This window comes from Ambystoma mexicanum, chromosome 1p (genome assembly GCF_040938575.1).
Source record: "Ambystoma mexicanum isolate Mex_15411 chromosome 1p, UKY_AmexF1_1, whole genome shotgun sequence".
Classification (NCBI taxonomy): domain Eukaryota; kingdom Metazoa; phylum Chordata; class Amphibia; order Caudata; family Ambystomatidae; genus Ambystoma; species Ambystoma mexicanum.
In genome coordinates, this window is record NC_090921.1 from 91,251,855 (window position 1) to 91,267,070 (window position 15,216).

At 46.3% G+C, this 15,216-nt stretch overlaps 1 protein-coding gene across 4 annotated transcripts in view; it reads right to left on the minus strand.

The window, feature by feature from the left end:
* Positions 1–15,216, minus strand: part of GP1BA (glycoprotein Ib platelet subunit alpha) — a 101,931-nt gene that overhangs the window by 13,616 nt on the left and 73,099 nt on the right. The window contains exon 1 of one of the 4 annotated variants that reach the window (XM_069643886.1): positions 2,648–2,707. The exons of 2 other annotated variants lie outside the window; for them this stretch is intronic. Coding sequence is in view for 1 of the 2 variants with exons in the window: in XM_069643866.1 (XP_069499967.1) it covers positions 2,373–2,555 (183 nt within the window). In the remaining variant the exon portion in view is untranslated. One more of the 4 variants, XM_069643866.1, reaches the window with a different exon arrangement.

A 15,216-nucleotide genomic window follows, 5' to 3' on the forward strand; every position in this document is an offset into this window, starting at 1 on the left:
CTGTGAACTCATGTCTGGACAGCCTGGTCTTTCACGGACCATGCCTCCCTAACCCATCTGTTGTTCGGCTGTCAGGCGTAAGTATTTACTACTCGAGATGAGGATTGTGGCAACATCACAGGTGCTTGGGTGGCCAGGTTGGACAACCGATGGAACCAAGTCTTCCTCAGCCAAATAAGAGGGGAAGGTGGAGGGACCCTGCGGAACAACCTCAAGATGAGAGGAATGGGAGGAAGCACAAAAGGAGGCCCTCGGATCAAGGAGATATGAGAGTGTCCGTTCGCCGAGCTTCTGGCTCTAGGTTCCTGGAAAAGAACCGAGAGAACAGCATGTTGTTGTGGGAGGTAGACAGGTCATTGGAGATGGCCAAGGCTATGAGTGATCTTTTAAAATAATATTACCCCACTGCTGTTGTATTGTCCTCGGGCACCACCACCGGTTTCCCTGCAATCTGGGGCCCAGAACTCTTCACTACTCTGTGAATTTTCGGAAATCAATCTGTGCAAATTTCCCCGGCGACGTTGTGCTTGTCGGTTCCCAAGAACCACCCCATCCCTGCCAACTGGAATCTGCTGTTACCATAACTGGCAGCACAGGGCTCAAGGGAAGCCCAGCAGGAGATGATCCGGATATAACCACCAATGTAGCCATTGCCTAAGGGAAAATACCGTTCACACAGGGCACTCGTAGTCCTGGGAGGCCAGCTTCCAGTGTCTGAGCTGGTGTGCCAGGAGGAGACTTAGCCAAAGACTTACCCAAGGTGTCACCAAGATGCCGATGGTCATCAAGCCCTGACCTCTGGCACATTGCCTCACTGGGGGCAGGGATAGTTCTCATAACCTTGAGACCTCCTCAATGATCAATAGCGCCCTGTTTTTGGGTAGCCAGACCCATCCCATAGTGCGCCTATAAACCGCAACTCATGGGCTGGTTGGCGGTTCGACTTCTGAAGGTTAATATCAAATCCATGTGCCGGTAACTACTTCACAGTTTTTAACAGTCCAGCACCTACGCCCTCGCTGTCCATTTTCTGCACCAACTGATCGTCCAGGTAAGGGAACATTGCCACCTACTCCTTGTGCAGGAGAAACACAAGGGTTGCCAAGAATTTGGTGAAGACTCTACAAGAGGACTTGTGTCCAAATAACAGGTCAATATACAGGGATCTGAGTTAGAGCTTGTGGCAAAAAGTCACTAAGAGTCCACTGCGCCTGCAAAGTGGAATAAGAGAATAACTCTAAGGCTGCAGGTGACTAGTTGAAGTTGGGTACTTTGCCTAAGTACACCACAAGGTAAATTGTTTCGAAGACAAACCAGTCTCACAGCGCCGAATTTAGATGGATTGGAAAGCACTTCCAATATTAGAAATGTATTAATTCAAGTCCATCATGTCCAGCCTGACACGTGTTTCGAGCATACAGTTGCTCTTCCTCGGAGGCTGTTTACAATAAAAATGGTCATCAAACATATGAGATTCTATACATAAAATAATGCATCCAGACGCTCACAAATGCGTGCAAGAGTCGAGACACATCAAATAACAAAGTATTTGCATTAAATGCATGCACAATTGTGAATAAGTTGAACCATAGTCAAAACATTGTAGAAACATACACATTGGGCCTCATTACGAGTTGGGCACAAAGGATACCGGGCACCGGTAAGGACACCGGTGACGGTAATCCCTTTGCACCCTATTCCGAGTTCCCTTAGCGGGTCCCTTCCTTAACGCCTGGTTTTACCAGACATTAAGGATGGGACCCGTTAAGGGACTTTAGAGCTAATAACGGTACTGCAATTTGCGGTACCGTTATTAGCGCCTTCCCCCTTCCCATTGAGCCCTATGGGGGCTCAAATGGGAATGGGGAATGGCTTTTTCAATGGGGACTTACCGGTCCCGCAAAGGTCGGAATAGACCGGTAAGTCCCCACTGAACGAGGGCGGAATCGGTACCGGTATTGGAGGTAGTCATGGCGCTAATAGCGCCATGATTACCCCCAAACTCGGAATGAGGTGCATTGTTTGGAAAAGAGAGATACGGGAGGGGGAATAGGAGAGAAATACAAAAAAATACACCATTAGTGAGCCCATGGTTTGGGTGCATTAATATCATAAAGCACAAAAGTGCGGTTACGCGCACAGGCACAAAAAATCAATGATTGACCTGTACCTTGTAATTTTATTGGGTATACACCAGAAAGAATTGGTCCAGTCTGGTTAGATGCCAGTCTGGTTAGATGTCGGGACTGCGTATAACTAAATTAAGGTGCAAGAAATATGATAATGTAATAGGCATGTGTTACTTTACGTGAACTTGTGATCTAAACAATCTATGTCACCATTTTCTTAGTAAGCCCTGAATATAGACGTACCTCTAATTCCTTGCAGTTGCGGAAATAACTACCCTGGTATGTTGTCATCCAGGCCATCCACATTAATCCGTGTGGCAAAGTGTCATTACGAAATCCATCATTTTGGAGTGGCAGGTTCCGCGTAATATGGGAGAAAGGAGAAAGAGAAAACCCAGCGGGATATAAGCATCCCCTTAATTCCATACAACCCTATGCATATAGCGGTTAAGCCGCTGATTGGATTGGGGGTCCGCGATATCACGCATGACTAAGGGGCTGTGTATCAACAGTCTTACCTAATTCGAACGTGTTGCTGCTCTGATTTCTAACGCGCGGTGCCGTGCGGTTGCTTAGAGAGTTTTAAAGTTTCACTACACTAGTCTGCAAATCTAGTGTGTGAATCGCGTCAGTTAGGTGCGGCCATCTTGAGTGAGGAGGGACTCTTATCAATGCCTAGTTGCAATTGTCATTCAAATACATTTACAAAGATGTGAATAAACGGCAAGTAGATTATTGCCAGGGATTATGTGTGATGTGCTTGGGATATGCGATTGAAAAAGGAAAATTAGGTGTATGTTGGCATTTTATCGTTCCCTGTTGGTCAAAATCAAGTCCCCACGCCAACACTCGGGATGCTTCCATCAATAACAATCTATACAAAATTGGATCCAATTGGACAGTAAATAGGACTTTGTGCACGCGCGCTCCAGCTGCACAATCATGCATATGTTCGTGCTGCAGTCTCACGGGGTGTCCTCATGATCGGCCTGTTGTGAAGGACGTGCATCCTCCAGGGCATCAGCAATGCGGCCGAGGACCTCACATAGATGGTTGGTGCTGTCCGTCACCACCTGCCGCATTGCCCTTAATTCCTCCCGCCACGCCTCCCTGCCCTGCCGATTGTCCTGCATCAGCTTGGTAATGAGGGCGGTGAGCTGCGCTGCACGCTGCACGTCAGCCGATGGTGTGCTGCCATGACCTGCCAGGGCTTCGCCTGGGGGACTGGGCACAGGATTGGCTAGTTCCTGTGATGGTCCATGGGCACATTGGCCAGGTGTGTCTGGCTCGCCCGAGTCGCTGCATCAGACCTGTGGGCAGTGTTGACTCACCTCACCTCACCTCCATTAGCGGACGACGGTGCCCAACACTCCATGTTGCCGACCCCTTCAATTGATTCTTGGCCGATCAAGCCGGCACACGTCTCCTCCCATGGCATCAGTTTAATGGGGTAACTTGGGCCCCCTCCAGTCTCCTGGGCCTGGCTGCGGTTTGCTGAGAGGATGCTCCACACCCTCAGCCACAGGTCGTCCCACAGCTTGCGGCAGTCCTTGGGAGTGCGGGGGGTGTTGCCGACTGCGCTCACCCTCTGGCCAACTAGTGCCCAGATGATTTTCTTCCTGAGCACCGGCCCTCTCCGCATGTCTCCTCTGATGATGATGTCGGTATGCTCCTCGAGGGTGTCCACCATCATCTGCAATTCGTCGGGGCTAAAGCGCTCCTTGCGGAGCTGGTCTGCTCCCTTCTTGGGTGCTTTTGGCATTCCTTGTGCTTCTGTTAGGCTTTTCCAAGATTCACAATGGTCCCAGGGGTCCTGCCTGGTGAGGATGGCAATGGATTGTGTTTTTGAAGATGGCCGTCGCGCTCCTTCCTGTTCCTGTGCGATGACGATATTTCTGGTTCCGCTATTTAGCGGTGGCCGTAATTTACTGTAGCTGTAATTTACGGCCACCGCTTTTGCTGCTTTACTCTATGGCGCTTCATGCCGGTAAGGGCTTTTTGGGGCCCTTTTGCGGCATGGCGCTAGGTACATGACCAGCATGGCTCAAAGCTTGTGCACGCAAAGTCGTAATAGGCCACTTTTAGCGGTCTATTACCAGCTCGGACACGGTATTTGCTCCATTGCGGTAATGACCGGTTCTTACCTCCAAACTCGGAATGAGGCCAAATGTCTTTATGATGGCAGATTGAATACAAAAAGAAACATTCTTTTTGAAGTCCGGGGGCTACTCTTGCCTCATGACATGGAAGACCCTAGGCTAATTAATCGTTTATTTTTGAAGTCACTCTTCCTTCATGAAGACATTCCGTTATGGTTCGGTTCTTAACAGAAATCATTTCTTTATGAAGTCAGAGTGACTTCAAAAAGAAACTATTTCTTTTTGAAGTAATATGACTCCACTCAACCCCATGAAGTGTTTGTGTGTCCGTGTATGGTGAAAGGGTGCACACTTAAATGTATAGCTGGCTGCCTGTGTGAGTGTATGGTGAAAGGTTGCTCACAAATGTATGTGTGGCTGGGTGTGCGTGTCTGCGTGTACGGTGAACGGTGTACGGTGAAGGTGTGCACACATACATGTATGGGTGGCTGCCTAGGTGTGCCTGTATGGTGAAAGGGTGCACACTTCCATGTATAGGTGGCTGTGTGTGTGAGTGTTTGGTGATAGGTTGCACAATGAAATGTATGGGTGGCAAGGTGTGCATGTGTGTCTATGGTGAATAGTGTGTGTGCTTGTGTTCAGGGGCGCAATAAAGCCTACATTTCAGGTGGGCTAACCCTTCAAATGTTGGGAGAGGTGCTAACTTCACGGGTGGTGGGGGAGGAGCAAACTTATTTGTGTGCGGGCATCTGACTTCTTTACGCATTTTAATGCGACTATTCTAGTGCAGTTTCAATGTTACAAGCAGTTAACTCCCTCCTTTAAGTCTGAAAGCACCCGCGTATGGACTACTCTTAGAATGAGCGGTCTCCAGTCCCCTCTCTACCGTTCCAATCACCCACCTGGCATGCCGGTAATTACCCACATCACGATTTCAATTGCCTAACATTTTTTGCATTTGTATGTAGGTACTAACAATGAAATGCTGTACGTTACTAATTGCTGGGCCGGACCCCGGTAACAGTGAAACCCAGGTGCCGTTTAACATCTTTGTGTTCTTTTTCGGTCCAGCAACTGCCAGGTCGAGTAAACATCCTCTTCCCTCTTCCCTCTTCCTCTATGCCTCATGATTTCACCTACTTGGCCTAACTGTACACTGATGTTGTATAACTCATTATATATTGAACTCTAACTTGTAAAGCATGTAATTATACACCTTATTCTACCTTGTATATATTTGTATATATTTATCTGCCACTCAATTGTTATTTGTATTGTATTTTCCGTGTAAATCCCTGTACATTTGCTCTGTAATCTTTGTAACATCAAGCTGTAAGTATTCATGTTTCCTCTCTCTGCGCCCTGATACCTTCGGGTCTGGTGCGCATTACAGATAAATAAACAAACAAACAAACATAGCCCAACATTTCAGGGGGGAATGTGGAAGCCCCCTCAGCTCAATGGTGTTGTGCCACTACTTGTGTTTAATGCCTTGATTCCTTATTGGTTATCTTCATTACTCTCAGCCGTATTCTTCCTCTTCCCAGTACTTGTGTATGAGGCAGTAATTTGTATGAGGAACTCTGCCTCATACACAAGCACGGGGAGGAGGTAGAGGTACATGGGGGTAATGCCTGTTTTAAGACCTGTACTCTTCATTACTCCTAGTCCCACTCTTCCTCATCGCAGTACTTACTTATGAGGCAAGGAGCCTCATACGTAAGCACTGGGACAAGTAAGATGGACGTGTAGGTCATTCTGGGTCAAGGAGCTGATTTTGGAGGTTGGAGTAGGGGATGGGAGGGAGAGGAGATGTGTGCGGGGGCGAGATTGTACGATAAATCATAATGGTTCATGTCCAGGCTAAGCAGGCATGATATGTGGAATTAGTGGCAAAGAGGTATTTTGGAGAAGCCAGTTTATTGTTATGACATTTTTAACTGGCCATTTCTGATAAAGCAGTCCTGCTAAGTGTCATTACCTGGCTAGACTGGCATTTGGGTGCCGCCAGTCTAGCATTTTTCTTACTGCAGCATTGCATATATTTCTGGGCATCTGTGATAAAATATGATCTAAGTTATTTATAACGCGCCTATACACAAGTGTTTCTAGGTGCAACAAGACAAGATAGGGAAAACAGAGGGAGGACAATACAAACAATCTTACTAAGCCTTGTGTCATTCAGATCGTTCAAGTGCAAAAACGAGAAGTGCAAGTGTAAAGGGAGTGGGAGAAGTGCAAGGCAGAGGGGTGGGGAAAACAGAGCAGCAATGCTCTGAGTAAGTGCAGCCAGGGCAGCGCGGCTGTGGGTAGTGCAAGGAGAACAGGGGACTGTAGGGTTACAATTACAGCCCCTAAGTGCATAGTAGCCCCAGACGCATTGCAAGGGTGACTGATCAAGAAAGAGCATGGACTCTGTGAGACTGAGAGTTGCCAAGCAACCAGTCGGTACAGCAGACGGGTAGGTCAGGTAGGTCAGCAGGAGAGGGAGAGAGAGGAGAAGAGGAATGTTTTGAGCTGCTTCCGGAATTTCAGGTGGTCCGGCTCAAGTTTGAGAGTGGCAGCGAGGCCATTCCAGGGGGAGACACCTGCGGAGGAGAGAGATCTACCCCCCGCCGAGTCTCTGTCTGGAGAAGCGTCTAACCCTTAGAGAGTTGGAGGTAGCTGAGCAAGGAAGGTATTTTTGAAGAGAGCTATGGATGTAGTGCAGGTCCCAGCTACAGAAAGCTTTGTGGACAATGCAAACGGTTGTGAACTTGATCCTTGCAGCCACCAGGAGCCAGTGGAGAGAGTTCATGGCTGGAGAGATACAGTCCCTGGGCTTGAGGCCAAGGATATGTCTTGCAGTCCTGTTCTGGATTAGTAAGTTATTAGATTGGAGAGTAGAGGAAGGCAGACTGAGAAAGAGGCTGTTGCGGTGGTCCAGCCTAGAGAGAACCAGGGCTCTGGAGACAGTGAGCTTCTGAGGGAAAGTGAGAAAGGGAAGAGTCCCTTTGAGGAGGGGCAGCTCGTAGTGGGACTTCTTGGTGACGTCCGAGATGTGAGGAGAACAAGAGAAAGTGGAGTTGAAGATGACACCAAGGTTTTTTGCCTCGCAGAAAGGCGAAGGCCAAAGGAGGGTGGCCAGAGTGAGAGAGGGAAAGTAGGGGTAGCAGTCTCAATGAGGAGGATCTTCGTCTTACTGGCATTACGGCAGAGATCCTTGGATGTGCACCAATCCTAAATCGCAGTCAGGAATGAACAAGAGAGGAGAGGAGACTGAGTGGAGCCTGAAAGAAAGCTGAGTGTCATCCGTATAACACTGAAAGTTAGAGGAGAAGGGAGAGATCAGGTGGGCCAAAGGGGCCAGGTAGAGGTTGAAAGACCAGGGTGAGAGGATAGATCCCTGGGGAATGCCACAGGTAGAGAGAGAGGTGGTGGAGAGAAAGGGACCAAGTTGGACCTGGGAGGGGCGGTCCAAGAGGAAGGAGGTCAGCCACTCTAGGGCCTGATCCGTGATGCCCAAGTTCTCAGGGAGTCAACTGTTCAGGATGGCATGGTTGACCGTGTTGAAAGCAGAGGAAAGATCAAGGAGGATGAGGACAGAAGGAATGCTGGAATCAAGGTTAGAGACCAGATCTTCATGGATGTTCAGGGGAGCAGTTTCCGTGCTTCTGGTAGCTCTGAAGCCAGACTGATTGTCATGGAGACAACCAGCAGATTCAGTGTGCAGAGTAAGCTGGGAGATGGCCAGCTTTTCCAAGAGTTTACCCAGGAAAGGGGTGATGGAGGTTTGGCAATAGTTTGCCAGGCAGGTAGGATTGGCAGACGGCTTCTTGAGGAGTGGGTGCACAAGGGAGTGTTTAAGGGGAGAGGGGAAGGTTCCAGTGGGGAAAGAGTGATAACAGAAATCAGCCAAGGCTGGAGCAAAGGTGTCTATATGGTCCTTGATGGTTCGGGAGGAGCAGGGGAGGACCTGTTTGGAAGACATTTTCGTAGATAGGATTAGTCTAGAAACCTTGTCAAGTGTTATCAGAGAGAAAACGGAGAAAGGAGGAGGATAGGGAGAGAGTGTCAAAGGGGGGCTGAGAAAGAGGGAGAGGAAGAGGAGATAGAGGACAAGATGTCCTGAGTTTTAGTGGAGATGTGAGAGGCCAGAGCCGTAGAGAGGGCCTGTTGAGGGAACAGGAGAGGTAGAGACTGCAACAGGATTGGCCATTTCCTTGCAGATTTTAAAGAGTTCAGCCGTGTTGTTAGAGGCCATAGAGAAGATGGCTTGAATGTGTGCTCTCGACGTGATGAGTGTTATTGATTCGACTTGCACTTGGGTGCTACCATTCTAGGTATGTCTAAATGTGGCCTGGCATGCTTTAGTCTAATGTTATTACGTGTGTACACTGGTCTACATTGTGCAGCCAGTTGGACATGTATTCCTCCTGGCATGGAATTTTTTAATAGCAAAGCAATAATGTTCCATGCACTGTTGGTGACTTGCATGTATTGGATTGGTGTTACCCTACAAAACAATTGCAAACACTGTGCCTTTTTAGCCAATTTATTTCAGAAAGTGTGCTGTATGTTGTATTAAAACACATATTTATATCTTTCTCCTAGTGCAGTGTGCGTCATTCCAAGAGTGTGGCACGACCCGTGATTTGTTGCCGAGTTGGGGGGGAGCCCCCTCAGCATGGCTCGCAGGGGGGCCCCCAAATGTTGTGTTACGCCACTGGTGACACATACATGATGCGTATGTACAAGGCTCTCCAGTTTCGGCTGGTGACTTTTCGAAGTGACAGTATCCCCAAACTATCCCGAGCAAGCATTCCTCACAGGACATTTGTAAAAGAGTTTGCTAAAATAGTACTTGTTATGGCACAAGTTTAAAACAAGCATTGGCAATGCCAACAGTGTGGGCTTTTATGTAGGCATGGGTTAACTGGCCATTGATGGTAGCTGGTGCAAAATTGTGCAAGCTTTTTGGCATCTAACAGTGCCTGGCAAATGCCTAATACTTATACACAAGCCAAAACTGATGACTTTGCCAATGCTTGCTTTTAACAGGACTTTAGTGAAGGACCAGCATAGTGCTTATAAATGTAGTGGCTGAAAGCAGACCTGGTTAACACGTTTTTTTACACCAGTAGCAGGTTTACAACTCCAATTAAGTCATTGTCCCTCATTACAAGTCCGGCGGTAATCCTGCCGGTGATACCGGCGGGTTGCTGCCGGACTTGCAATATTTACCGGCACCTGGCTTGCCAGTAACACCGGGGTATTACAACCCTGGAGTTCCGGGAAGTCAGGTGCCGGTAAATTGTTAATCCCAATTTCCATTTGAGTCCCCTGGGAATGGGGACCACAGAAGCACCGGCACAGCTAATAACCTTGCCGGTGCATCCGTGATACTCTGCGGGCGGGTGCTGTTCCGCCCGCCAGGTCTGACCCTGGCGGGCGGGACGGCACCAGCCTGCAGAGTCGTACGCTGCAGGTTTGGTAACAACGGTGCCGGAAGCCTTATCGGCACCGTTGTTACCGGAAAACAACGTCGTAATGAGGCCCATTAACTTACAGAAGGCTGCTATGAAAAAAACACTGGCACGCACTTCAAATGCAAAGTTTGATACTAATGCTTAACATTAAAGCGCATTCAAAGAGTTCCAATGAGGAAGTGTTTTGGGCGGGGAGGGACAGGAACTGGGCTGGAATGACCGTAGGGATTGGCATGGCCACAGGCAGTCAACGGGTGGGCCAATAACCACACAACGCCTACAAGCGGTGTGTCCCTCCTCATACGCCATTCCTCCCTATCTGGACTCTAATGCAGTAGTTTCGGCTTATAGGGGGCGCAAGCCCAAAGTATAGAGAATAGTTAGATTCAGTTCTATAGCAGGATACATGAATTGCTGCATTTAGATACCAGGTTGCCAACAGTACACAGGAGCATTTTTTAATACACATTGTCATGCTTCTTGTGTAAAAAGATAAAAAATTATGAGGCCTGCCTTAATGAAGTGTAGCTGCATTGCATGTTCCCAAAGGAATTCATGTGTAACTTCTATTGTAGGGTTTCCTGACAGCTTAAAGTTGGAATAGTCCCTATCATTAAATTCGTTTATTAATGTAGAAATTGATTGATCATGTTTATTTGGTATTAAAGGCATGGTCCAGTAAAAATTTTGATTGTCCCTACGGGTCGGCCATGTTTTTTTAAGCCTAAATGGCTCGATTTTAGAAAACTTTCCTATGGACCTTACCCGAGTTTTCGTCCATTAAACGCACGCGAAAACAGGCACCAGGGAGCTGCTATTTTGTGATAATCCTATCACTTGCCGCATCGCCCTGGCTGACCTGCTTCTGCGGCACTAAATCAATTCCCCTACCCCTGAGCCTGACATTATCAAAACATTCATATTCCCCGCCTCTCTCCGTGACGTTACTGTGCTGCGTAGGCAAACACGCCCAGTCGTCTACTGCGCGACTCCACACAGAACCCGGAAACCAACACAGACCATCTCACATCTCACAACACAGCGCGCCACAATTCGGAATATGAAACTGTACTTTAAAATCAAACAGCAACACGGTACATTTGGTAAAGTACATTTATTTGACACTAAATGTTTAGAGAATATTCAGCAATTGCCATATGAACTTCGAAAGCCATTTATTTTTATCTGTATCCGCAATGGTACACAGGGTGTTGCTTTTTGTTAAAAGAAGCACTTTGGAAGCACGGTGAACTGCAAGGTTGTTCCATCAACTAGGCACTAGTCCATCGTAAAGGTTGATATGTTGCTTCTAGCCACTAGTACAGCGTAAGGGCATGTGGGCCCTTGGCGATCGTCCCATAAAATTGTCAGTGTGCTCCAGTTGTTCACACGAAGCTGCAGGTGTCTCACGAAAAAACCGTCTGCCGGTGTCTCAAACTGATGACAGTAGCAGAAGGGGAGCAAATACCTGTTATGAAAACAAAAAAAATATAATTAGTCTCGCCAGCCGATCTTCATTAATAATACTCATTTTATTTATTACGGCCGATCAGAAACTATTTGCTTGCAAGGATAGTTCAATGGAGTATGTTCGGCTCTAAAATCAATGCGAAAAGTAACGAAATAAATCGAGGCCAACACACAGTGATAAACGACAGTTAGTCTACATGCGTGTGGAATGATATGATATATGATATGGCATTTGTAACGCGCCTATCCACAAGTGTTTCAAGATGCGACGGGGCAGGGGGGGAACAAGGGCAGACAGACAACGATCCTACTAGGCTAGGTGTCTTTCAGATCGCACATGGGGAAGGGGGGGGGGTAAAAGTGATGTACATGGTTAGTCGAATACAAGGTAAATAATAGGGCCAGCTGGTGGCAAGTGCAAGGTAAATGCCGGGAGAAGGGGCTGAAGGATACAGAGACAGTCCCGTAGTGCAGGTAGGCAGTTCAGGGAAAAGTGGCTGAGCCAAGGACCGAGATCGGTGAGACCAGTGGACCTGCATGCCCATGTGCCCACTACGAACACGTTTTCCTTGCTTTTCCTAGCTCTTCATTCATTCATTTATTCATGCATCCATTCATTAATTATTCATTCCGGTATAAAAGCGTCTAAAGATTTACTCACATTATATTTGAAATTTCCATTGTGTCTCTTCGTAATGCAGTCTGTAAAACGGACCGTGCTCTTGACAACGATTTTTCATATACTGAACTAAAATGAAACTCGGTCTAGTTTCTGAATTTTCTGCCTTATCGTCTCTTACGTTATTGCGCACACCCTTCAAATGTAGTTCTTCCGGCATTGTCCCTGACCTTTATACTTCCAGTGCGACTTGTGGGCCTCTTCTGGGCTCGAGCTGAAAATCAAAGCCACTGTCCTTCGCATTCTTTATTTGCAAAATCACGTAGTAAAGGCATCTGTGAGAACTTGAAGTTTAGAATCTCTCTATGTAGTGCGCCTCAATGTGCAAATGCGAACTGGCTTCTCTCCCAAATGCCACGGCACGCTTGGCGCGTTCTAAGGCCCCCAATTTTGTCCCCGTTGTCTGCAAGCTTTGCAGCCCCAAATAATCATAACTATGGAGACATTTAATTTTTGGCAGAAGGTCAGGGAAAGTATAAAGTACCACAGGATTTGAGTTAAAAGTGAGATTTATTGTTTGTTTGTTTGTTTTATTATTTGCAATATGCAAGCCTCCCCTCCGTTAACAGTGCGCAGCATTTACATTTACATGAGATAAGACATGAGAAAAATATATACATACACATATATGAGGTGAATAGAGAGAATTCAAAGATGACACCCAGCTTGTTCGCCACCCATGATGGTGAAGGTAGGGGTTAGGGTTACAGGTACACTGTACAATAACATTTATTTACAAAAAGACAATCGTATCGCAATTATTTAAACCGGGATTTGTACTTCACAACCAGCTGTGCTTCGGGTGGACATGGCACAGTTGCAATGTCCGGTGGCAATGGATCACTGCTCTGCACAGAAACGTCCAAAATTCCATATCTGTGCTTCTCTAACACAGCAACAATAAGGCCTTTCACAAAGTCGAACTGCATTTCATCATAGACTGGTTTGATCACCCATTGCTTACTTCGTTTTGAAAACACCTTAGTGTAGCGAGGCCTCCTTACTTTACCCCTAGTCCTAGATTGTTCACGTCATACATTGCTGTTATGAGCCAAGACCGCTAGTAGAGTGCGATGTTTCATGCCCCGAAAGCTAAAATGCAAGCGCTTTGGCCTGTACTTTAGGCACATATTGTGGAACACCTCCAAATCTCCTGTGTGACAGAATTCTGTCAGTCCTCTCAAATCTCTTGATAGAGTTTTGTCGAAAACAATCTTCTCAATGGCTTTGTGTGTCGGTGAAGATGGAATCAACCACTTCTTCTTCCGTGCCTCCTCTGGGGACAAAGGGCCATGTTCACATTGGTGGAAATGTTGGTTTTCTGTCCAGCGGTGAACGTTGGTACAGTGGTGCATCAGTGACCGCCATTTTTCAAGTAGTATTTCCACTGACTCTTCACAAGTTTTTGAGCTCCACCAAAGATGGTTGGTGATAGACTGGGACCACCGCAAAATACTTTCAAAACCTTTTTTTTTCCTGCAGCCGAGATTTTCTTACTGATTGATTTAGCAAGATGCCATACGTCAAATTGATGATTAATATGTGGGAACTGCTCTCTCATTGTCAATTGAAACGTGTCTGTCTGTGGCTATGAGTTTGATGTGCATTCCCCTTGATTGTAGATATTCCACTGATTTTATAAATCCTATTTTCTTCATGGCCACTGAGGATGGACATTGTGTTACCTGCACGACCACCGAACTCACAATTTTCTTACTATCGATGTCCTGAAAGTGGTAGGTGCAGTACTTGGCAGAAAATCCAGGGCTGTCGCACTGTCCATCGCCAGCTAGCCTGAAACGTTTCCCTTCGAATGTACTTGCTAGAGACAATTGTTCAGTTTTCCAAGCATCACTAATGGCCGGAAACAGATAATCACGTTGGTATATGTAGTACAGCGATTTAGAAATGAAATGGAGTCCCACAAACTGAAAGAAAGCCTCTAACTTTCTAAAACTGAAGCCACTAAAAAGTGATGCAGCTGCACACAGTAGATTGCCTATTGGCATTTTCCCCAGCATTGTTTGTGCAGACCATGAGAACCTATGATTTAATCTACAGGCGGCATTTATTTTGACGTTACTGCCTTTTATTTGACGAGTGAGTCACAGTAATCAATGGCTTCCCACATACTTTCACTCTAACGGAATGCACACATTTCAGCATACTTATAATTTCCATCAAACAACTGTCGAATACAATGTATTTGCTCTCTTTCATTAGACTGTCATCCTGCGTCAACGTTGTTTCGGCCTGTGACAATGCAGAGATTTCAGCACATTGGAAAGTAATATCGCTAATATCAAGTTCTGATGCCTCTATGGATGCTGCAGCTGGTTCATTCTCTGTCATTTCGACATCTATTACTTCAACATTGATGGGAGAACACAACAATGTCGACAGGTTTTTGGGTGGCAATTTTTGGGCGGGTGTAGATTGTGTGAATTGATCTGCAACTACTTCAATACATTCAATATCATCTTCTTGTGGTGGTGCGGTCGCACTGTAGCAATGGTCCAATGCAACTTTGCTGTATTCTCCAAACACAGTTAATTCATGTTCTGGCTATTGGACATGAGCATCTCGAGCCTGAACACGCCTCGCCTCAATTAATAGTTCCTCCATAGTGTACATGGTCTGGCAAGTAACATCTCTCATTCGCTTCACTGTCTGTGTATGTATAGTTCTGACACCCACGGGTAACTGGAGGAGGATTGGAAAAGGGATGTTCAGTTTAAACACAAGATAAAGTGTAGTCTAATTGACTGGAAAAAAATAGTCCCCAGCACAAACATTTTTTTTAAAGTTATGAACTGTTTGTAACTAACCTTTTTTTGTTTTTTTTTCTTTGCAACTTTTTTTGACTCTACCTTCAACATCTGCACGCTGTAGCTCCGATTCGTTTCCGCATGCCCTCCCTTCCTCTTGCGCTGCAATGACTATATTTTCTGTATCCGCATAGACAGCACGGAATGAGGCTCCATCGTCTCCCTGAAACGTAGTGCTTTCATTACTATGTATCAAAATATTGTTAGCATAAAACACACATGAGGACGAACACACAGGTACATCTCAATAGCCAAACACGATTTAAACATTGTGTGCAACAATCAAACGACAAGTATTCGACCAGTGATGATCTATTTCGATGGAGCTGTCAGTATCCATACCTCAGGCTCTGCATGGACTGCCATGAATGGTTGTATTGGAGAGGAGGCATCAGCATCTCCCTGAAACACAGTACTTGCATTAGTATGGTTTTCAATATTGGAAACATAACACACACTTGGAGTCGAACGCACAGGTACATATAAAGAGATAACCACAAATGATGCATTGTCTAAAAGAATCAAGGAAAATCTAAATATGAT